The sequence below is a fragment of the Urocampus carinirostris genome, chromosome 4 (assembly GCF_059441175.1).
Source record: "Urocampus carinirostris isolate Australia breed hairy pipefish chromosome 4, RoL_Ucar_1.0, whole genome shotgun sequence".
Taxonomy (NCBI): Eukaryota; Metazoa; Chordata; class Actinopteri; order Syngnathiformes; family Syngnathidae; genus Urocampus; species Urocampus carinirostris.
The window spans coordinates 5,157,374-5,180,319 of record NC_142352.1 but is presented as its reverse complement, the minus strand read 5'-3'; the positions used below and the strand labels follow the sequence as shown (position 1 = coordinate 5,180,319).

General features: G+C 43.8%; 1 protein-coding gene across 2 annotated transcripts in view; it reads right to left on the bottom strand.

Moving 5' to 3' along the window:
• Positions 1 to 22,946, bottom strand: part of loxl1 (lysyl oxidase-like 1) — a 42,994-nt gene that overhangs the window by 4,469 nt on the left and 15,579 nt on the right. The window contains exons 2-6 of one of the 2 annotated variants that reach the window (XM_088333505.1): positions 21,172 to 21,280; positions 16,727 to 16,864; positions 4,064 to 4,220; positions 2,386 to 2,481; positions 2,200 to 2,315 (exon numbers count right to left, since the gene is read on the bottom strand). In XM_088333505.1, the coding sequence (XP_088189631.1) occupies positions 2,200 to 2,315; positions 2,386 to 2,481; positions 4,064 to 4,220; positions 16,727 to 16,864; positions 21,172 to 21,280 (616 nt within the window). Of the gene's footprint in view, positions 1 to 2,195; positions 2,316 to 2,385; positions 2,482 to 4,063; positions 4,221 to 16,726; positions 16,865 to 21,171; positions 21,281 to 22,946 lie in introns of those variants that run through there. The other variant, XM_088333506.1, reaches the window with a different exon arrangement.

Below are 22,946 nucleotides of genomic sequence, written 5' to 3'. Positions count from 1 at the left end.
AGTTATGCGGCTTTATATTTTCCCGGTATCTTGTTTTAGAACCATCTTGATGTTTCTGTGATGAATCTATTTTTAAACTAAATTCAATTCAAAGTGTTTATTGTCATATGCAGAGTAAAGAACCCCGTTTCCCTGCACAATAAAATTCTTACTTTGCTGTCCACACAGTGGCCAGCAAAAAATAAAATGGAAACTAAGAAATGTTTGGCATTTGTTGAATCCCAAGACTTTAACCTTCCAATGATATTTGGAACGATGCATTTGAGTGATTGGTGACAACGTACTGACACTGTTTCCGTACGTGTCTGAGACACGTATTTGCTTCTTTGCGAGCTTTCGGAATGTTAAGGGGGTAATAAGTTGGACTGAACTATCTGACTGTTTTGTCGACGTTCCCATTGTAGCGCCTTATAATCCGGTGCGCCTTATGTATGGAAAATATACGACCAAAAACTATTTTTGGGGGGTGCGCCCTATAACACAATGCGCCTTATAGTGTGGAAAATACGGTAATGGTATTCCTTTTGACTTTGCTTTCTTTGGGTACTTGCTGTCATGATTGACAAAATGAAGACACCTTGGGCAATCGTTTGGCGTGCAGGAGCGCGCACTCTGATTGGCTGGCACTCTCTTAAGCTGTCAGCGCCCAGAGAAGAGTGTCAGACCGTACCTGTGTCTCACTGTGTGTTTCGCCAGATTACCAGTCCCAAAGACTTCTCCTGCTTGATTCCTGTCTGCCTTCTGTTTTTGATCTGTTCCTGCCCCACGTTTACGACCTGCTCTCCTGCCCTGGCCATCGACCTACCCGCTCAGCTGTACCGATTCTGCCTACCTGTCAGCGGCTGGTGACCGACAAACGCCGGCGTCCAAAACAAACTCTGACAACTCATTCCAATAAAGGTTCCTTTAAAACAAACGCAATTGGGTCCGAGATTCCGTCCTGGTTCACGATACTTGCATCAGTCCTGTTGTTTTTTCAGGGACAGATATTGCTATTTTTTTCGTCAAGATGAAAATTTAGGTCTCAAATATGACTTCTCAAATCAAACTACCATGTGTTTTCGAGTACAGTGCGTAATAGTTGTTATAATTCAGAAAAATTATATATTTTTCTAAATTTTGTCCATGTTACATTATTATTGGGAATATATCCAACCAAAACTAGTCTGCTTTTCTTTTTTTCTTCTTCTTTTCTTGCTTTGTTTTCGCTTTTCTCTTTTGCCCCTTTTTTATTAATTTTTTCTTCTTTTGTTTCTGTTCTTTAAGCTTTAAACTTATTTTTTTTCTTGCCTGTCAGGCCCAGAACGGAAACAGGACCCAATTGTGTTACGTTTCTCACAAGTTTTATTAAAGGAAACACGGAAGTGGATCCTCCGTAGCAAGCAATGGCGGTGTCAAGGACAGAAAAAACGGTCGATTGCTGGGAAAGGAGAGCAAAAACATGGTCGGGATCAGAAACGGGTCGTAAGCCAGGACGGGAAGGCGGATGTGGTTGGGATCAAAAATTGGTCGTAAGTCGGGACGGGAGAGCAGACGTGGTCAGGATCAAAAACAGGTTGTAGCCGGAGACAGACGGGAGCAAAAACGGGACAGGTGGGAGTCAGGGTCGAAAATAGGCTTGCCTAGTATACACTGATGTTCGCAGACGGACTGACAACATGGAACAGACAGGACTGGGTTCAAATAGTGACAGGGAGCCAATCAGAACCCACGGTTGTTGGCGCCAAATGAGCGGGCACAGCTGAGTCACATCAGTAATCATGACATTGCTCTCTATTTCAATAAAACTGAGTTTAACGAACGCTACTGGGACCCGTCTCCGTTTCTGGATCGTGACAATAGCACTGAAGCAATTTACGAACAACTTCAACTTACAAACTAAATACAAACTAACTACAAACTCTCGTTCGTAAGTAGGGCAGCGTCTGTAATTTGTTTTTTGCCCCCTTGTTCGTTTTCTACTTTGTTCCTGGTTTTGTTTATAAATACCAAGCTTATTTTAAGCGCCCCTGTCTCAGTTCTTGCCTCACCCTTCCAGAGAAACTTAACAACTTCACAAATTGTGATGTACCATTGACTTTGCCTTGCCTCTCTCGTGTATTTGCTAATTAAAAACGTATTAAAAACACATTTTTTTATGAGTCAGTGGATCTTTTAAAAGAAGGTTCATTATCTGAATTCTGATTCATTCGGACTTACTGCGCAAGCTGGCATTTGGTTGTCGTAACAAATCGTCCCGTGTAGTGGATGTTACACCTGACCACATTGTTGGTAAAATCTGATTCCATTACCAGAAATTTAGGGTTCACGGTGAGCTACAAGAAAAAAAAAACATGATTTGGTTTAAAGACAATACAAATCTATCTGAGTTCTTACTTAGCTTACCTTGAGTATATAGTTTCCTGGTTGGATATCTGTGATGTCGATCCATTGACAGTCGATGTCGGCGTTGTAAGTATCATAGCAACCTGGGCTCAAACCCTGGAATGACAAATACGTAAAAGTCATCAAAATAGACATTCCTGCCATATTTACTTCTTGTATTACTTTAAATAATGACTATTTTTCATGATTGCTGATTCAGGGTACCTGTGACTGCCCAATTGGCTGATTGGTTCAAAGACTCTTTTTAAACCCCCGGCTTCCAAGAGGAAGCTGTCAGACCGTTTGTGAACCTATGCTCCCAGCTAGGCAAGCTCATACCTTCCGACAATCTCCTGCTTTGTTTTCTCATGCCTGATTACCTGTTGCCGACCTGTTTCTGGACCTGTTTCTGCCCTGCTCTTCCGTCCTGACCATCGACCTGTTTTGCCCTGGTTCCTGCCGGATACTTGTTGCCGACCTTTTTTCTGGACTCGATTACCGCCCTTGCTCCCCTCTCTCGGCTACTGACCAGCTTTCCTGCCACCCACGACTATCCTCGCTCGACGCGGAAGTGCCACTCATCGGATCGTGGATGAAAGCACTGCTCTCTATTTCATTAAAAATGAGTTTAACGAACACTATTGGGTCCTGTCCCCGTCTCTGGCTGGGGACATTATTCAAAGATTGGAAAGAGGTAATGGGTAAAAAAAATCCGTCCAATCATGAACTAGGTATGCTAGGCTAATGCTAAGTGATGTTAAATACACTAAAAACTTGCAATTTTTTTCAGACAATCTTATTATCATTCTTAAGTCTTTATTACATGTTCATCCCGGAGTGAAACGGCTAATCTCATAAACAATGTTGACAAAGTTGTTATCAATGAAGACAATCGCCATTCTAATGTAACCCGAATTTTTGCTGTTGTCAAGTCGCCCAAGTTTCCTTTAATCCTCCAGGAACGATAACAAGCGAATGCAATTTGGTTTATTACTGTGGCAACCAGTTACGACAACACAAAAAGAAATGTCTCTGTTGCAATCTGGTACTACTCTCCACAGTATGGTTTCCCTGGCTTGGTCCTGGTCTGGCGCTCGTTTCTTGAGGGAAACATGAACAGGAAAGCGACAATTTCACACGGGGGCAGATTTATTTTCCTTAACAATTTAACTAAGTGTACTACATCGAAGACTGCTGAAGAAAAGACATTGGAGTCTCTGGGAAGCCTTTTTCTGAAGTCCTTTAGCTTTCTCCTATTGGACATCTTCTCCCCGCATAATGGTGTGTCGGCTCCTCCCATGGGCGTGCCAAGGAAGCCCAACGTGGCCTTCGCAATCTCATAGACGAGCGTTTTGATGTCTTGCTTCCTCAAAACAACACCGGGCCTTTCTGCGTCAACAGCATCTGGGTGTGCTGATGATCTTATCAGCTGTACGTCCCGTTCCTGTAAACAACCTCTTCCACCACTTATGCCTGCCCTGAACCTTCACTGCTCATTGAATAAAGGCACAGTCAGTAAATAACTATAGCATTAAACTCAATAAATGTAACTTGTATTCAATTGTATAAAATCCTTTATAGTCAAATGTATAAAATGAGACGGGTGGACATTTTAAAAGAAAAAAAAAAGAAAAAAGTCAGGAAGAGAGAAGCCTGGCTCACACCTTTCGGCTAGATCCATTCCTGATTTACGTTTTACCTGAGTGTGCGAAGTGCAAGCGTAGCGCTTCAGGTGTCCGAAGTCGCAAGTCGTGTCCTCCAGACAGAAGCTAGCTTTGTGTCCTTCGGCCACTTTGCGACCCGAGGAGACCTCCAACAGGTCGTAGTGGCTGAATTCGTCCATGCTGTGATAGTGCCTGAAGGGGAAAACAAAAACAAATATCAGTCGCTAAGGAAGGAGCCAAACAAACAGCATGTGAGCTTAAGTTCCAAAAAAACTCTGTGATGGTTTGCGTGAGCTCATGTGTTAGCATTAGCGTGACGTTAGCACATTAACGAGATCTTCCACAGCCAGAGGGAGATTAATTAACGGCAAATCAACACGTTACGTACCTGGTAAATGAAAATAATTGTGCATGAGGAAAGCTGTTAAATCCTGCAAGCTGCACGTGTCATTTATATAACTTGTTTGCGCATTTTGTCACGGCTTCGGCGGATAACTGAGAGCATAGTGGACCAAAAACAGATTCATCGTGTGTCTCCAACCCTTTTCAAGCTACGTTTTGTTTTTAATTAGTGAAAATGGCACTTAGTTTGATACGCATTTCCAAAATAACAACTTATCATGTTATTACTATGTCGTTACTACCGTAAATTCCGGACTATAGAGCGCACCTAAATATAAGCCGCACCCACCACATTTTAAGAGGATAACCGCTTTTGTACTTACACAAGTCGTATATAAGCAGCCTGCGCCCAAATTAAAACATGTAACACAATCACAAAAGTAACAAAAGTAAAGCGATTGTAACTGAATATAAAGTACACAGTCCAAAAATTACAGCCGGCAAAATGAACGGAAAATGATACCGGTGCTTAAGGTTTGATGCAGACCTGCAGAGTCCGGGTCCCGTTGAAAGTAATCCAAGGAAAAAAGGGTATATTTCCAAAGGTAAGGGTGGGAAAAATATATATCCACTATTGTCCGCTGCGTCCAAAAACACGTCTCACCTTTACTCCACTTCCCGTCAGCCCCTGCTGTTTTCGCCCCTTCTTTTTGATTTGCCCGTGGAAAACATATCAGAATAAGTCTCTAAAATAAATACATTACAAAAATATACAGTTGCAAATACATGTTATACATGGTTACACATATTTACAAAGAAAGACGGTACACCGAGAGAGTTTTCAAAGCTTTAATAATAATAATAATAATATAACTTTCATCCCAAACCGTGACTGTGACAGGTACCAACACGCTACTAGCAACATGCTCGCAAAACAGTAAATGGGTCTGTTAAAAAAATATACCTTACTTGTAAAAATCACGGTAAACCATCCTTATCTTCCTCCTTATAACTGACGCCATCAAAGTCGTCTTCCTCAGTATCGGAAAGAAACTCTGTCATATAGACGTCGTCCCACGCTCCCTTATTCCAAAACACGCTAGCAACACGCTGCAAAGTAAAGTTAGCTCTGTTTCCTTCTTTATCGTATTGCTCGATTGCTTTTAGCTTGAAAGCTGCGTCATGTGCATTTGTTTTTGCAATTTGCATGATGAGGGTAAGTTTACGCAAATTTAATTTGTGCACAAGCTAAGAAGTTGCAGTCTTCTTCGGCGCATATATTCCAGCGGTCTAAATCTTACCTTTTGTACCCGAGCGCCGCTGGTGGCCGTTAGAAAAATGACATAAATTGGCCGCATCACTGAATAAGCCGCAGGGTTGAACGTTTGGGAAAAAAGTAGCGGCTTATAGTCCGGAATTAACGGTAAATTAATCCCAGGTTAATTATTGAAAGTAGTGTTAAATAGACTCGATCAACCCCTTAAATAATTCAATTCCTAGCAAATCACAATGACCCAGCAGAACAGGTCCGCGGGCACCTCAGCTCTCCTTAGAAGGCACCCAAGTGCCCTCGGTTGTCATGATTACTGATTCGGGGCACTTGCGGTTGCCCCGTTGGCGCCAACAGCCAATGGACCTGATTGCCTGTTGAACTCTTTTTAAATGAAAGGAACCCATCAGACCGTCTGCAAACCTATGCTCTCTGCTAGGCAAGCTTTTGTACTCTCCGACACTATCCTGCCCTGTTTCCTGCCTGATACCTGTTGCCGACCTCTTTTTGGACCTGTTTCTGCTTTTGCTCCTCTGTCCCAGCTATCGATCTGTTTTTCTCGCTGCCAACGACTACCCTCGCTCGTCACGGAAGTGCCACTTCTGCGTTCCTGCTATCTGCTACCGGTGACTACAATCATCGTGGATGCAAGCACTGTTCTCGTTCTTATTAAAAACTGAGTAAAACAAACGCTATTGGGTCCTGTCTCCGTTCCTGGTCTGTGACAACGGTAGAGCCTGCCCGAGGCAAAAGCGAGCTAAGCGGCTTCTTGGGTCCCTGCGACCACTAGGTGGCCCTCAAGAGTGGTTAACTTTTTTGGTGCCAACATTGTCACTTTGTGAGAACACTCAAAAATACTTCTACAGAAATACAGAAAACAAAAATATTACACAAAAACTACAAAACTAAACATCAAATATAGTGCTTAAAAACAGGGACCTCATATACGATATTGCTTTCATTCTGAAAATAAAAAAATAGTATAGAATTACTACAAAAATACACTTCTACAGTAATACTATATTACAAACTACTATTATAGAATCATATACTCCAAAATACTACTATGGGAATACTACAAAAACACTACTAAAACACTGCTTTGGAAATACAGCAATTATACTTCAACTGAAATACTAAAAAAATACCAATACGTAATACTATAGTATAAAAAACTACTAGAGAAATAATACTACAAAAATACTACTACAAAAGGTTTACAACAGAAATACTGCAAATAATGACTGTAGCGTTACTACAAAATTACCCTATGGAAATATCACAAACATACTACAAAATAAAACTACAGTAATACTGTACTACAAAAATACTACAGACATACAGCAGATATTGTCACAATCACCCGGATCGGGAACACATGTGTTTAGGATTTGGCGCCAACACCCAGGACAGCTGGATTACTTTCAATTACTTTCGGAATACTCCAATACCAAATATGCTAATAAAAGACAAAAGAAACTAAATATGAATAAAATTACTAAATTTTGTGCAGGCTTGGGGAGTAACGGAATACACGGAACGGCAAAAATTATGTTGGCAAGCTGTTTGGATTTATTTCTATTTTCTTTCTGTCGCATTTGATGTTAGTTTTGCCGGATAACAAAGAGATCAAAGCCAGGAGAGAAAGCTTTCCACGTGTTGTGAGTCATCATTTTATTCATCTCATTCTCATCTCATTAGCTGCACCGCTCATCCTCAGTAGGGTCGCGGGGGTGCTGGAGCCCATCCCAGCAATCATCGGGCAGTGGGCAGGGGACACCCTGAACTGGTTGCCAGCCAATCGCAGGGCACACGGGGACAGACAACTCAGTCGCTCATTCGCACCTAGGGACAATTTGGACCGGCCAATTTACCTGAAATGCATGTTTTTGGAATGTGGGAGGAAACCGGAGTGCCCGGAGGAAACCCACGCAAGCACGGGGAGAACATACAAATTCCGCTGGAGCTGGATTTGAACCCACGCAGGAGGTTCCCAAGACATGAACTGTGCCGCACATGCGCTAACCACTGCGCCGCTGTGCTACCCTCATTTTATTCATATTTAGTTTATTTTGTCTTTTATTAGCATATTTGGAATAGGAATAATCCAAAAGTAATTGAAAGTAATCCAGTTAAAGTAACCCTACCCAACCCTGACTATGATGTGCTTAAGTTCATTTAATGCGTAATAGTCTCTAATGAAACTTCCTTATAATGAAAAATCAAAGGGACTACATACATTCCACCAATGACGTTAAATTTTTCGCCCTAAACTTCTATCCAAAGGACATCATGGCATACACTACTTCAATAAACACGATGCATTATAAAACTGACATTTATTTCCAGTAGGTATAATTACAGTGAGCTCAGCGCTCAGGACTCTTAAAGTCACACCGACCGAGATTGTGCAAATATGACTTTATTATTATTACGCTGAATTTTGCAACAACATTTTTACGAGAACGGGCGTTAATAGACCCGAAGGACGACTTGTGGAAAGCGAATCCGAGGGGTTTTACCGACGGTCACCAATCGCCTGACTGTGCGCTACAAACACCTCCTTTGTCGTCAACACACGTAATATTTAAATAAATGTTTTTAATTTTTGAATTGCCATTCCTAAGTAAGGGCCTCAATAAACAAACATTTATAGCATGTTAGATGCTATAATACGCGTGTTTGTGTGTCAAAATTAGGAAAAAAATGCATGTGGAAAAAGTGCGTTGCCTAAATAGGGTGTAGAGTATTCAATGTTTGGTCTGAAATTCCATTTTACAATGTCAGAAAATGATCAAACAAGACTTGAGAGGTGAATACTGTGTTTTAAGTAGATCACATAGATAAGTTATCTGACTGATAGTGGTAGAATGTGAGATTGGGGAGGGGGACATTATCAAAAGTTGCCGAGACAACTCCACCACAGGGGGTCCGCCCCTCCCAAGAGACCAGAACCGAGAGCTGGTACACCTCTCACCTTGCAAGGGCAGTCTGAATTTGGCCAGCAACAAGAGAAGAGAGCATATCCTAGCAAGAAGAACTGGATCCAAATCCTGGCCGGTCCTGACCATGTCTCAGGTCAACAAGCAGCCAGAAAATCTTGGCAAGTCGAAAGCTAAGCTTGATCAAGCTATCGGCCAACCGGTGGGACAAAGCCAGCGACCTCAGAGAACTCTTAAGCCACCAGCAGTCAACCTCTCCTTCAACACCCTGCATCCTGTGGTTCTCGTCCCAACTGGCTCTCAAGTCTGCCTACCAAGACTGTTTTAAGTAGATCACATAGATATGTTATCTGACTGATAGTGGTAGAATGTGAGATTGGGGAGGGGGACATTATCAAAGGTTGCCGAGACAACTCCACCACAGGGGGTCCGCCCCTCCCAAGAGATCAGAACCGAGAGCTGGTACACGTCTGACCTCGCAAGGGCAGTCTGAATTTGGCCAGCAAGAAAAACTGGATCAAAATCCTGGCGGGTCCTGACCATGTCTCAGGTCAACAAGCAGCCAGAAAGTCTTGCCAAGTCGAAAGCTAAGCTTGATCAAGCTATCGGCCAACCGGTGGGACAAAGCCAGCGACCTCAGAGAACTCTTAAGCCACCAGCAGTCAACCTCTCATTCAACACCCTGCATCCTGTGGTTCTTGTCCCAACTGGCTCTCAAGTCTACCAACCGAGACTGGGCTGGCATCTTCATGGACACAGAACTTCACAGAACATCTCGTTGTTGCTAGGTATTTGTCACAAGCCAGAAACGGAGAGAGGACCCAATAGCATTCGTTTTACTCAGTTTTATTGATAAAGAGAGGGCAGTGCTTGCTTCCATGATCCGATGATCGTCAGACACGGGTAGCTGGTGGCAGGAACGCGGAAGTGGCACTTCCATGTCTAGTGAGGGTAGTCGTAGGCAGCGGGAAAACAGGTCGATGGCCGGGACGGAGGAGCAAGGGTAGTAACGAGTCCAGAAAAGAGGTCGGCAACAGGTATCAGGCAGGAAACAGGACAAAACAGGTCGATGGCCGGGACGGGAGAGTAAGCCAGGGTCCAAAAACAGGTCGGCAATAGGTATCAGGCAGGAGAAAACAGGGCAGTAGAATGTCGGATAGTGCAGAGCTTGCCTAGCTGAAAGCATAAGTTCGCAGACGGTCTGACCGCTTCCTCTTGGAAGTCGGGGGTTTAAAAAGAGTCAGCGAACCAATCAGCGATCAGGGCTGTTGGCGCCAACAGGTGCCCCGAATAGGTATTGGTATAGGTATTGGTATTGGTGTGACGTAAAATGGGGAACTCTATCAAAATACAATAACGTAATAATCAAGCCAATGTTGTCTATCCAAATGCTGTCAGTTTATGTTCTCAACTTCTAGTTTTCTTTTGTTTTATTTCCTTATTATTGTTTTTAGATCTATTCAAGCTTCTTCAGTAGATGATTAGTGAAAGAAAAGTACATAAATCCAAGAGTGAGTGTTTCTTGATTAAAGTATATTGATCTATCAAAAAATAATTATCCTAAAGTGTGTGTAGCCACCTTTCAGAATAACTAAACAAGGTTTTTCATCACTTTTCCTGACATAATAATCTAAAAATGTATGTCTTGCTCCAAAAAGGTTAGACGGGTTTTGAAAAAGAATAAACTTGACTCTACAATTGGTCTCATCTCATCAGCTGCACCGCTTATCCTCAGTAGGGTCACGGGGGTGCTGGAGCCCATCCCAGCAATCATCGGGCAGTGGGCAGGGGACACCCTGAACTGGTTGCCAGCCAATCGCTGGGCACACAGGGACAGACAACTCGCTCGCTCATTCACACCTAGGGACAATTTGGAGCGGCCAATCCACCTGAAATGCATGTCTTTGGAATGTGGGAGGAAACCGGAGTGCCCGGAGGAAACCCACGCAAGCACGGGGAGAACATACAAACTCCGCACAGCAAGTCCGGTAGCTGAATTTGAACCCACACAGGAGGTTCCCAAGACTTTAGAACTGTGCCTGCACAAGCGCTAACCACCGCGCCGCCGTGCTGCCCCGTCAAAAATGTATTTGTTGGAATAATTTATTTACCACCCATATTCGCTGCAGGGGGTCCCACCCTTCTTTCCGATTCCACATAAGCTCTGGGGAATGCCAGCTTTGAAGGATACAAAGCATATAGCTTCTAATCATAATATACAAAACATTCAAAGGCCTTATTGTTAGTCATGAGGCGCTTTTCAGCACCCTGTTACAGCTCGGGGCTGTTGCTCTGACTATGTTTTCTAAGCAGCGACCTCACACTCCACGTAGCGTAACCGGGATATGGAGACATACTGTACGTACTAGCAGCCGTGAACTCTAAATGTCACATAGCTGCAGGACACCAGACGTTCGGAGGACCAAAGATGGATTCTGACAAGACTCATTGAGAAGGTCCTGGACTCTCTCTACCATGAAAAATGAACAGTGATATGCATATAAAGTCTCATCTCAACTCATTAGCTGCACCGCTTATCCTTTATGGGGCGGCATTCGCTCAGGAGGTAGAGCGCTCGTCTTGGGATCAAGAGATCGCAGGTTTGAATCCCGGCTGCTCCGAGTTACATGTCAAAGTGTCCTTGGGTAAGACACTGAACCCCTAATGCCCCCAATAAGCCGGTTGGCACCTCGCTATTGGTGTGTGAGTGTGTGTGAATGGGTAAATGTGAAGCACATTCTAAAGCGCTTCGGGAAGTCTTCACTGACTTGAAAAGCGCTATATAATGGTTCGCGCCCCGGCTGAGTCATTCCTAAGACTTAAAAAGTGGTCGGCGGCGCCCTCTGTTGGCTGCGGCTGCATCGGCTCGCTACAACGGGTCAGGTGCAATCGACATTTCGTTCTGTGTACATTGTTACACAGAATGACAATACAAGGAAATTATTATTTATTTATTATTATATAAATGCAGATATTTTCATTTCATATGTATTTGAGAAATCATGTGAAGGCCAAATGGAGAGGACCAGAAATACTGGAATAATATCGTGTTCAGTTTGTTTGGAGGAATTTCAGACGCCTATTACTTATCTATCAGAGCCAGTCGACGTGTACAGTGATTGGATAGACGCCTGTGAATCGGCCAATCAGTAGCCCCGGAGAAGGTGGTGGAGCAAAAGTATTTTTTAAAAATATATATACTCTAGTATATAGCGCTTTTCAAGTCAATATTTTCCCAAAGCTCTTTACAATGTGCTCCACATTTCCCAAGAGCGGCCTTGCAGCCATGTGAGGCGCTAACCTGCTTATTGGGGTTATTAGGGGTTCAGTGTCTTACCCAAGGACACTTCGACATGTAACACGGACGAGCCGGGATTCAAACTGGGATCCTTTGATCCCAAGACGAGCGCTCTACCTCCTGAGCTACTGCCGCCCCAATATTTAGAGCGCAGGCGATGAGGAAAAGAGCAGCTCGCTGTTTTCCTTAGTGTCGCCATGTTAAAAAAAAAAAAAAAGCCGCACTGTCTGTTGTAGCAAAGATGTAGCAGCTTGTATTCCGTAATTTACGGTAATTCTATCTCTTATCAAAAAAAAAACTAATCTGCCAAATGCATTCCGTCTTTTCAGTTTTGATTCCGTCTGGCCGCTTTAAAAAAAAAATCCCGTTTCGACAAGACTCCCAACGAGGTGAGGCGTGTACAATTTCGTGAGAACACAAAGGCGGATTCCTAAATGCCGTGTCCAATAAAGACATATTACTGGCGTCCTTAGCTCCCTCCGCAGATATGTTTGACTTGGCTCACCGAGGCCTCCGCTGAAACAAATTGAATGTCACTCAGGAATTCCGTGTGAATTCGTTTAGGAGCGGGTTGTTAGGGAGGGTCCGTGCTATTACCCTCGTTTTTATGAAGGTATTTGGGCAAACCTCTACCCAAAAAAACTGGTCTAGAGGGTATTAGGGGTTCAGTGTCTTTCCCAAGGACACTTCGACATGTAACACGGTCGAGCCGGGATTCAAACTGGGATCCCTTGATCCCAAGACGAACGCTCTACCTCCTGAGGGTCCGTGCTAATCCCCTCGTTTTTATGAAGGTATTTGGGCAAACCTCTACCCAAAAAAACTGGTCTAGAGGGTATTAGGGGTTCAGTGTCTTTCCCAAGGACACTTCGACATGTAACACGGTCGAGCCGGGATTCAAACTGGGATCCCTTGATCCCAAGACGAGCGCTCTACCTCCTGAGGGTCCGTGCTATTACCCTCGTTTTTATGAAGGTATTTGGGCAAACCTCTACCCAAAAAAACTGGTCTAGAGGGTATTAGGGGTTCAGTGTCTTTCCCAAGGACACTTCGACATGTAACACGGTCGAGCCGGGATTCAAACTGGGATCCCTTGATCCCAAGACGAGCGCTCTACCTCCTGAGGGTCCGTGCTATTACCCTCGTTTTTATGAAGGTATTTGGGCAAACCTCTACCCAAAAAAACTGGTCTAGAGGGTATGGGCGCCACCAGGCTTTACTTGCCCTGGCCACACCAAAGGGAGTGGTACTCTTACAACCAGGGAAGGGAGAGTTACTTTATGGTAAATGGTAGCATTTATAGGGCTTTTCAAGTCACTGAAGACTGTCGGGATTTAGCTATCTTTAACTTTAAAAATTGTTAGGATTGAAATATTCTTTACTGCAAACGGCAAACGAATTTGCCTCTAGGTGTTGCTGATGCTCCTGAAGGATACTAGATTTTCCTACACTGATGAACATTCGAATTACATTATTACTTTGAGTTTTTTGAGTTCTGATATGAATTAATAATCCCAGTAAAATTGAATCAATGAACCAGGCTGATTGAAATACTACACACACAATTTATTAACACAGAGAATTAATGATAGAAATAAAGGAGGGCGTGGGGGTTGGCGCCAGAGATTATGGGAATTTTTGACCTCTGAAAGTTACTAGCACAAAAAAGAAAGTTTCCAGTTATGATGCTAGTCAATTTGTGGGGATTCCCTTGTGCAGAAAAACATTCATTCCCAAGAACAAGTAACCATGGTGTTGAATTTGAAACCATCCTCTTACTTGTTGTTGCAAAAGGAGATTTGGTCTCGCGCTTCGGTTGGTCGCAAGGTATGGCCCACGTGCTAAATTCAAGTTACAGTGGAACCTGGGTTTTCGAACGCCTCTCAGTTCGAACAAACCGGAGTTCGAACAAAATTTTCTAGAAATTCTTGCTTCGCTGTTCGGTCAAAAATTCGGAGTTCGAACGCCGGTAATGCGTGAGTGCGTACGCTAGGGTGCGATGCTGAGCGGCTTACGGGTGTAGATCGCCCCACCCCTCGTGACCAACTGTTATCACGTGCGCACTTGCCTCTTTTTGCTTTCGCTATATATATCGGTGAACAGAGTGTTTTAGCCCCTAACTATGCCTCCGAAGAAGGTCGGTGCAAGCAGGACAGGTGAAAAAAGAAAAGTTGTTCGTACAGCTATTGCCTTTCTTAAAGACATAATAGCTAAATATGAAAGAGGTGTGCGAGTTTTCCGATCTTGCTAGGGAATACAGCATGCGCCTTCTGCTGACCACCACAAAGGTAAGAAATCCTGTTCATAATTCTTTTCTTTATCTTTTTTTTTTACACGTTCGTGTTAGCGTAATCTTTCGTACGGAAGATTACGAAAACGCAAACGTACGATTAGCCTAGGTTAGCTTTATGATTCGAGGTAAACATTCAGGGTGTTGGAACTGAGCCCAAAATTCAGGGTGTTGGAACGGAGCCCCATTTCCAATGAAGCGCTAGCCACTTGTTGTAGAGACCCGGGTGCTAAATGACTTGTAAACGACCTGATTATTTTATTTTTACACGTTCATGTTAGCGTAATCTTTCGGACAGAAGATTACGATAACGCGAACATACGATTAGCCTGGGTTAGCTTCATGTTTACGTTAAACATTCATGGTAAATATTCAGGGTGTTGGAACGGATTAAAACGATTTACAGTATTTTTAATGGGAAAATTGATTTCGGTGATAGAACAAATCGGTTCTCGAACAGGGTTCTGGAACGGATTATGGTCGAGAACCGGGGTTCCACTGTACTTGGAAGTCAATTTTGGGCTGGGCTTATTTGCTCTGCAAGACCTTTCAAAGCAGTTTACACTGTGCTTCACACTTGCCCGTTCACACACTCATTCACTCACACCGATAGCGGTGACAGACATTCAAGGCGCCAAAAACCTAGTACAAAGAAATCCCACTGTATTCCACATCGAAGGTCTCGCCAGGGCTCTGCCCGAGAGTCTTTCCCCATGGAGGAATGCCATTAGTAGATTGCTGCTGTTATTTATTTATTTCTTTATTTGTCATTTGACACTGACACATGGCGGCGGCTCCCAAGAGGAAGCAAGCCAAAGCAATCATTCCACTGACTGACTTGACAAATCAATCTTTTTTTTTTAAGGAAGAGAAAAATAAACTTTTTTTTTTTTTTTTTTTCCTGTCAATCCGATGACATAGCGGCTGGAGTGCCACAGCAGGAATTTGGGTTAGTGGGGCACGCTCTTTGCTTAGAGAAGGAATCTCTTTCACAATCTTACTTCAAACTCTGTTGGCCTACATTTGTATTTAATAATCAATTTCATATCCAACATTATTTTCACACATATTTCTTCAAGCGACATGGCGGATTATTTAGCTCCTCCTACTTGTGAAATAAATAGTTGTTTTTTTTCCCATTGTTATTGTCACGTAGCGGAGCGGGAAACAGGAAAGGACCCATTCGCGTAGACGAACTCACAATTTATTGGAAGAAGAGGACCGGACCAGATCTGAGGCAGGAGGCAGGAAGGGAGAACTCATTCGCGTTAACGATCAGATACTTTTATCAAGGAAATAAAAGTCGTCCAACACTCAGGGACAAAACAAAACAAAAACAGGCTTACAGACAAACAGGAACTAAGACTAGGGATACTCACAAAACAGGCTTTTACTCAAAACGTGCCAACACAGGTTTCCTCCAAATCAAACAAAACAGGACAGAGCAAAACAGAACAGAAAATGAAATGAACCAGCAAACCCGCAATACCCACAACCCACCCTTAAGACGCCCACACGGAAATTAAACGATCTGCTCCAGCCGGTGCCCAGGGGGCGGGGCCAGCCGGTCGCCACGGCGACCATGCTTGACATGACAGGATCGATGGTCGCGGAGTGGATTAGAAATCCAAATAAAAGAAAAGTTGTCCAAAACGGATCAGACCAAAAACAAAACAGGATCAAACGTGGGCAGATTTACAGACTAGGTATTTCTCAGAATTAAACAGAACTCTACCAGAAGTCTCACCAAAGTTTAACAGGTATAACAAACGTTCCAGCAAAGCACAGTTAGAAGGAACGCGTTTAAGTACTCTAAGAAGCAATCAGTCAGATACGTCTCAGCCGGTGTTCATGGGCGGGGCCAACTGGTCGCCGAGGTAATCGCGCCAGAATCCGGTGCCACCCGGCTGGAACCAGCTGGGCGCCATGGCAACCGCGCAAGACATGACAGTTATTATTCTCCTAAAATTTAAAAGATTGTTGAAAGTGACACGGCGGTAGGGTGGTTAGCGTACAGCACCATGGTGCAGAGGTTCAGGGTTCAAGTCCAGCTACCACAGCTACCCCGTGTGGAGTATTCCAAAAACATGCATGTCTGGTTAATTGGCCGGTCCAAATTGTCCCTAGATGTCAATGAGCGAGCGAGTTGTCTGTCCCTGTGTGGCTTGTGACTATCTGGTAACCAGTTCAGGGTGTCCCCCGCCCACTGCCTGAAGATGGCTGGGATGGGCTCCAGCACCCCCAGGACCCTACTGAAGATAAGCGATGCAGATAATGGATGGATGGATATGGTGCCGTTAGTATTTTTATTTTTTTCCTCCACTATGGATGGATAATGTCCAAAGAATATGGCAGAACTATTTAAACTCTTTAAACATCCATCCATGACCTCAGAACTGTGTTGCAGAGGCGATAACCACTCAGCTACTGTGCCGTCAGGCACCGGAAGAGTTACCTGTACCGGTTATTTTCTAAACGTATCTGCTCCAAAATCAAGAGTCCATGTTCCAACAAAAGGTGCAGAAACGCATATAGAGAGACAATAAAACCACTTACTGATGGCAACTGTGCCACTCCCAAGTATGATGCGGCCTGTTGGGCATGAAGTCAGCACGGCCCTTGTTCTTCACCCTCTGTGGGAAGCGTAGCAACACCCTCACGTCATAGTCGGTGGTCTCCGGGGCATACGCCGAGCTGAAAGATGAACAGATAATATGTTTGTGTCTCATGACGATGAAAGCATCACGACAACGTCGGTGAATAATTCATGCCGAGGGTTACGTGCATGCCATCGTCGCCATGGTATACGCTCTTGTTACTCGTTCACAATAGCACGAAAAACAATGAGGTGTCATGATTACTGACAACAGCCACGGACCCTGAAAGGAAGCCATCAGACCGTCTGCGAACCTATGCTCTCAGCTAGGCAAGCTTTTGTACTCACCGACATTATCTTGCCCTGTTTTCCTGCCTGATACCTGTTGCCGACCTTTTTCTGGACCCGTATTCTGGAATAAAAGTAGAGACGTCTGGAGGGTGCGTGACTGAGAGGACGACTCCAACTATTTGCTTAACTGATAAGAATTTGGACTCCAACTATTTGCTTAATTGATAAGTTTGTCTCGGTCAGGGCAACTCGAATCGAGCGCCCGGCTAGAGGAAAACACGTCATCGCTGACCGAACACAGTACACATACACAGCTCTCTTGTTTATGTTTTGGGGCGGGGCCGATATACGTCCTGCTCTGAAACCTGTTGCTGCTTTTGCTCCTCCGTCCTGACCATCGACCTGTTTTGGCCTGTTTCCTGCCTGATACCTGTTGCTGACCTTTTTCTGGACCCGTATTGTATAATTAAAGTAGAGACATCTGGAGGGAGCGTGACTGACAGGACTTTGTCCAGGTCAGGGTGACTCCAACTATTTGCTTAACTGCTTGTCTGGGTCAGGGCAACTCGAATCGAGCGCCAGGCTAGAGAAAAACAACACGTCATCGCTGACCGAACACAGTATAAAGGCCACTGTCGCCCTGTCGCCAGGACAACTGTGGAACACGACTGAATGTTTGGATGAAATAAACAACGTGTCCCCGCTCATTTCTGCTCTCTTGTGTATGTTTTGGGGCGGGGCCGATATACGTCCTGCTCTGAAACCTGTTTCTGCCTTTGCTCCTCCGTCCCAACCATCGACCTGTTTTGCCCTGTTTCCTTCCTGATACCTGTTGCCGACCTCTTTTCTGGACACGTTTCTGCTTTTGCTCCCCCGTCCCGGCCATTGACCTGTTTTCTCGCTGTCAACGACTACCCGGACGTGCCACTGCTACCCGTGATCGACGATCATCGGATCGTGGATGCAAGCACTGCTCTCTTACTTAATAAAAACTGAGTAAAAGGAACGCTATTGGGTCCTGTCTCCGTTCCTGGCTTGTCGACCGCGGGAGATCCCGGCCGTTCATCTCGTGTAGCCTTTTTCGTTTGGAGGGCGCGGAAAATTACCGCTTCCCATCTGCCGGCGATTGCCGCAAACTCCGACAGGATATGAAAAGGCTTTGAGGGAGGGCCGGGTGATTTTGGCTGTTGTCCTCTTGATGGTTGTCCTCGGAGCAGGACTGGCGAAAAGGCGGAGGCGCTAGGGGTTCACGCATGCCTTTGACTTAAGAGGTCAGAAAAATGGCCAAGGAGGACCACCCTAGGGTTCCCAGAATGAAACATACAGACGCTCCCTACTTACGAACATTCGACCTACGCAAACGATAGATGCGATCATTTTTTTCGGAATGTCGAAAAATAACCGGACATTGCTGTTAGTTAGATTTTGTATTGTGTGCAGGACATTACAGTAGTGCTTCTTTCCACCACTATCGGTGTGTAGCACTGTGAGAACTCACGCAGCATCCACCTCGAAGAAGAAATCGAGCTTCTACTTCCTGGTTCCTGGTACTGCTTTGCTAGCGCGCTAAGAACTTTGACGATTTCATTGTTTAATATCTCTTGCATCCATTTAATACGGTTGATTTAAAGTTCAAAGAAGAAGCGAGCCATTTCCTTTGAAACGGAAGTGGAATAAGAAAGCTTGATGTGGTGGAGAAAATGGTCGGAACGCTTTTTTTTGGCACTTTTGACCACGAAGGAGGACCTCTTGAGGCCCATCTCTCAAAAGTAAGTTAAACCTCATTTATTTTATCTTTATAGAGCATATTATTTTACACAAGCTGCCAATGTCCTGTAGACTGGGAATAGAGGAGCTGATGATGTTTCAGGCTGTGTTGATTACTCTCCGAATGTTTTTTCTTGTCTGCTGCAGTGTTATAATCTAATTTAATTTCATCTCATCTCATCTCATCTCATTTCATATCATACAGTCTGAAAATTATGACATATAGGGACTATTAGTGAACTGAAAGATGCTTTAGATAAAATATATTATTATTTTTAATAAATCCACATGTTTTTATCCATATTACATGACAGCCATTTTGTTACTTGCCTTCTGCTAGAATTGACCCTAAAACTGCCCAGGCATAACTAATGACCAATCACAATAACTTTTTTTAAATTGAGCTTGTCAGGACCAGAAGGGAAACAGGACCCAATTGCGTTACATTTCTCACAAGATTTATTAAAGGAAAGAGGAAGGGCTGCGCCCACGATCCGGTGTTCGCCAGGCATGGGAAACAAGTCGCTTTCGTACTCGGATTATGATCGGGATACGGAAGTGGCTCTTCCGTAGCGAGCGACAGAAAAACAGTTCGATAGCCGGGACAGGAGAGCAAAAGCGTGGTCGGGGTCAGAAACGGGTCTTACTCCGAAAAGGGAGACCAGACGTTGTCAGGGTCAACGGACCGTAGCCGGATACAGACGGGAGCGAAAACGTGACAGGTGGGAGTCAGGGTCGAAAAATGCTTGCCTAGTATACACTGAGGTTTGCAGGCGGACTGGCAAAAGGGGACAGACAGGACTGGGTTCAAATACTGATAGGGATCCAATCAGAACCCGCGGCAGTTGAGCGGGCACGTCTGAGTCACATCAGTAATCATGACAGAGCTAAAATTGGTTAGGTGCTGGACCTACTGAAAATTACATCAAATCTAATTAAAATATTTAATAATAATTGCAATATTAATGATAAACAATCAAGAGAGTAACAATATTATTTATAACAACATTAATGGTAATAAGCATGTTGGTATTATCATTTTGATCTGTTATATTAGTTTTACTCGTAGTACCAGTTGCATACTTTTGTATCACATTTAACATCGTGTTATGAATATTTTATCAAGAATTTTAGCATCCTAAAAACATTTCATATGAATAACCATATTCTGAAGCCATTTTCCATCGTGACTTCAGCTTCAAGAGTTGTTTGGATTTGCTGTTGAAAAAGGTCAATTAAAAGACGTTCCATTAACATTATTATCATTTTGAATCCGATGTTTTGACTTTGCTGCCTTGCTAAAGGTCGCATGTCTATTAAAAGTAAATGTCAGGACGCCAGGCTGGTGCACCAGTCTTAATAGGACTACCAACAGAAATGTACTAAAACGTGCATATTTTCTGATTTCTGGAGTTTTCTTTTGTAAATTAACAAATAATTCTTAGTGTTGGATCACAAAGCATGCAATGCCCACCTGTGCAACAGATGGGGGGGGGCGTACTCACATCGACAGCAAGTTAAGACAGATTATTACAAATGGGATGTGGAAAGTCATTGAAGAAAAAGCATGGACCTAACCAGCCGGTTTTCAAAGATTATAGCAAATTAAAACTCTCCTTTCCTTCATAAAAGGCAGGAAATATCATGAACCGGAACATGGTCAGGACCCAAATGCGTGACGTTTCTCACACAAGCCTTTTATTTGACGGGAAATGGGGCAGTCATGCACGGTAGGCAGCAGTCTGGCGTGGAATGATAGGAAGCCAGAGGCCGACGAGATCGATACCGATTGCCCGAGCAGATATCGGACTGGATGTGGTCGATACAAGACAGGAAAGACAGGATATCAAAAATAAACAGGACAAACTAGACGGGAGCAAAACTGGAAACCGATATTAAACAACGGGACGGACAGGATTGATATCAAAACAGGATATCCAAAATAAACAGAACAAACTTGACGGGAACGAAACTGGAAACCGATATTAAACAGGACAAAATAAGCGGAACGATACCGGACAGGAAATACCAACAGGAAACAGGACCGAGTCAAAACTCACGTCTTGCGGGGCAGAGCTTCGTTGACGGACAGACAAAGGAAGAGTGAGAGTACTGAGCCCAAATAGTCAAAAAAAAGCCAGAGAATGAATCTGTCAATAAGCCGCACGGGTAGGGCCAATTGGGCGCCATGGCAACCGTGGCAGGATAGGCTCTTAATATGATGAAATGGACATGGCGTTGGAGACCTCATCTTTAAATGAAATTAACCAGCCAATCACCTCTGGAAGAAATTACCACTGAAACCAGTATGGGAGAAAATAAATCCGATTGTGATCATGAATTTTACCTGGATAGGCATTTTTCCTCAGCAGCACAGCGCAGTGAGTACATGCGAGCTCTCTGGATGTACGTGGAAGCCTGGACGTAGTTGGCATCTGGAACTAGGTCAGGCAAACCTGATGATTGAGCGGGGGGGGTGGGGTGGGGGTGGGGGGGTTGGGGGGGGGGGGGGTGCGGAAGAAACGACAACAATCAATCATTACAATGTCATGTTTCAAAACATTGTGTAACTATAAATACAAGCATGGAAGTGACTGCACATGACATCATCAATTTTCTCATTCACACCAACAAGTTGGTTTTGGCGAGGTGACACCAACAGGGAACATAATCAAGCTTTTTTGGATTAAAAAATAAAAGTTAAAAAAAAAGGCACCTTGTTTCAATGCAAAATATGGCCCGCCTGAGGGAAGGTTTTGGGTGGAGTGCAACCAAAAAGCACAAGGAAGAATACAAACTAGAAGGAAATGACCAAAGTGACCAAAACGCACCGTTAAATTTCTCATTGACAGTGTCTGAAACTCATGAGAAAAAATTAGCAGACACCAGGGCACACAACTCTGAAAAGTTGACTGCCCACTCATAAAGTTGCTTGCCCCATTTTTCACAACTTGAAACACAATAAGACAACTCATCGCAAAAAAAAAAACATTGTTGCAAAGTATTCAGGATTGATAATCAGAATATATAACAGAACAACACTTTAAAATGAAGTTTATTATAAATCTACTTATAACATTCATTGCATATATATATGATATATATGAATCTTTATTCGAGGAATGTTTGCGTTGCGTCGTCTGCTACAAGCTACATGAACCACACCACTTAAAAGGCATAAATTCAACAAGCGTACTAACCAGTCAATCATAGCTGTGCCACCTTTTTTCAAGCATTCAGCAGTACAGCCATCCAACCCAGGTTCCTTCCCCCCTTTCATTTATTTCACTGCCTCTTGCACCTCCCATGTTTCCACAGGCTTCACATTTAAATCACCCAACATGGGCATTCTCCCCATACCACCGATCACCTCGACTCTCACTTCTCTCCCATCCTCCACATATAGCAACTCCTCAAAATACTCTGCTCATGTCGTCCTGACTGCACTACCGCTAACCAGCAATCTACCATCCTTATATTATACTTTCTCTTCCTTTCCCGACTCGCTCTTTCTTACTCTTTTCACTTCTTTACAGAACACTTTTCTCCTTTCCTCAAAGTTCACTCCTATCTTTCGACACCAGTGTGTGTGTGAAGTGTGAAGCACTTTGTAAAGCACTTTGGGAGTTCTTCATTGACTTGAAAAGCGCTATATAAATGCAGACCATTTACCATTTGCCATTTCCTTTTCACTGCTTCGACTACCGCTTTTACCAAACTTTTTCTTCACTTTATACCTTTCATATGCATCACCACTCTTACCTTGCAGCCACTCCTCAAAGGCACGTCTCCTCTCTGTCACAGCCTCTGAGACCTCATCATTCCACCATTAACTTCATTTCCTAATACATAGACCAAACGTCACTGATAAGAACCCTAAAACTGTCATGTCCTGCACAGTTGTCATGGCGCCCAGCTGGCCCCGCCCCTTGACACTGGCTGAGACGCATTGGACTGATTGCTTGTGGAGTACTTAAACGTTGCCAGACCACTGCTTTACCTTGTTGAAGACCTGTTCATGCCTGTTTGATCTGAGTAATGCCTAATTTGTAATTTTGATTGCCATTAAACCTGTTTTTTTTTTTTTTTGGTCCGTTTGTGTGTCGGACAACTTTTCTTTCC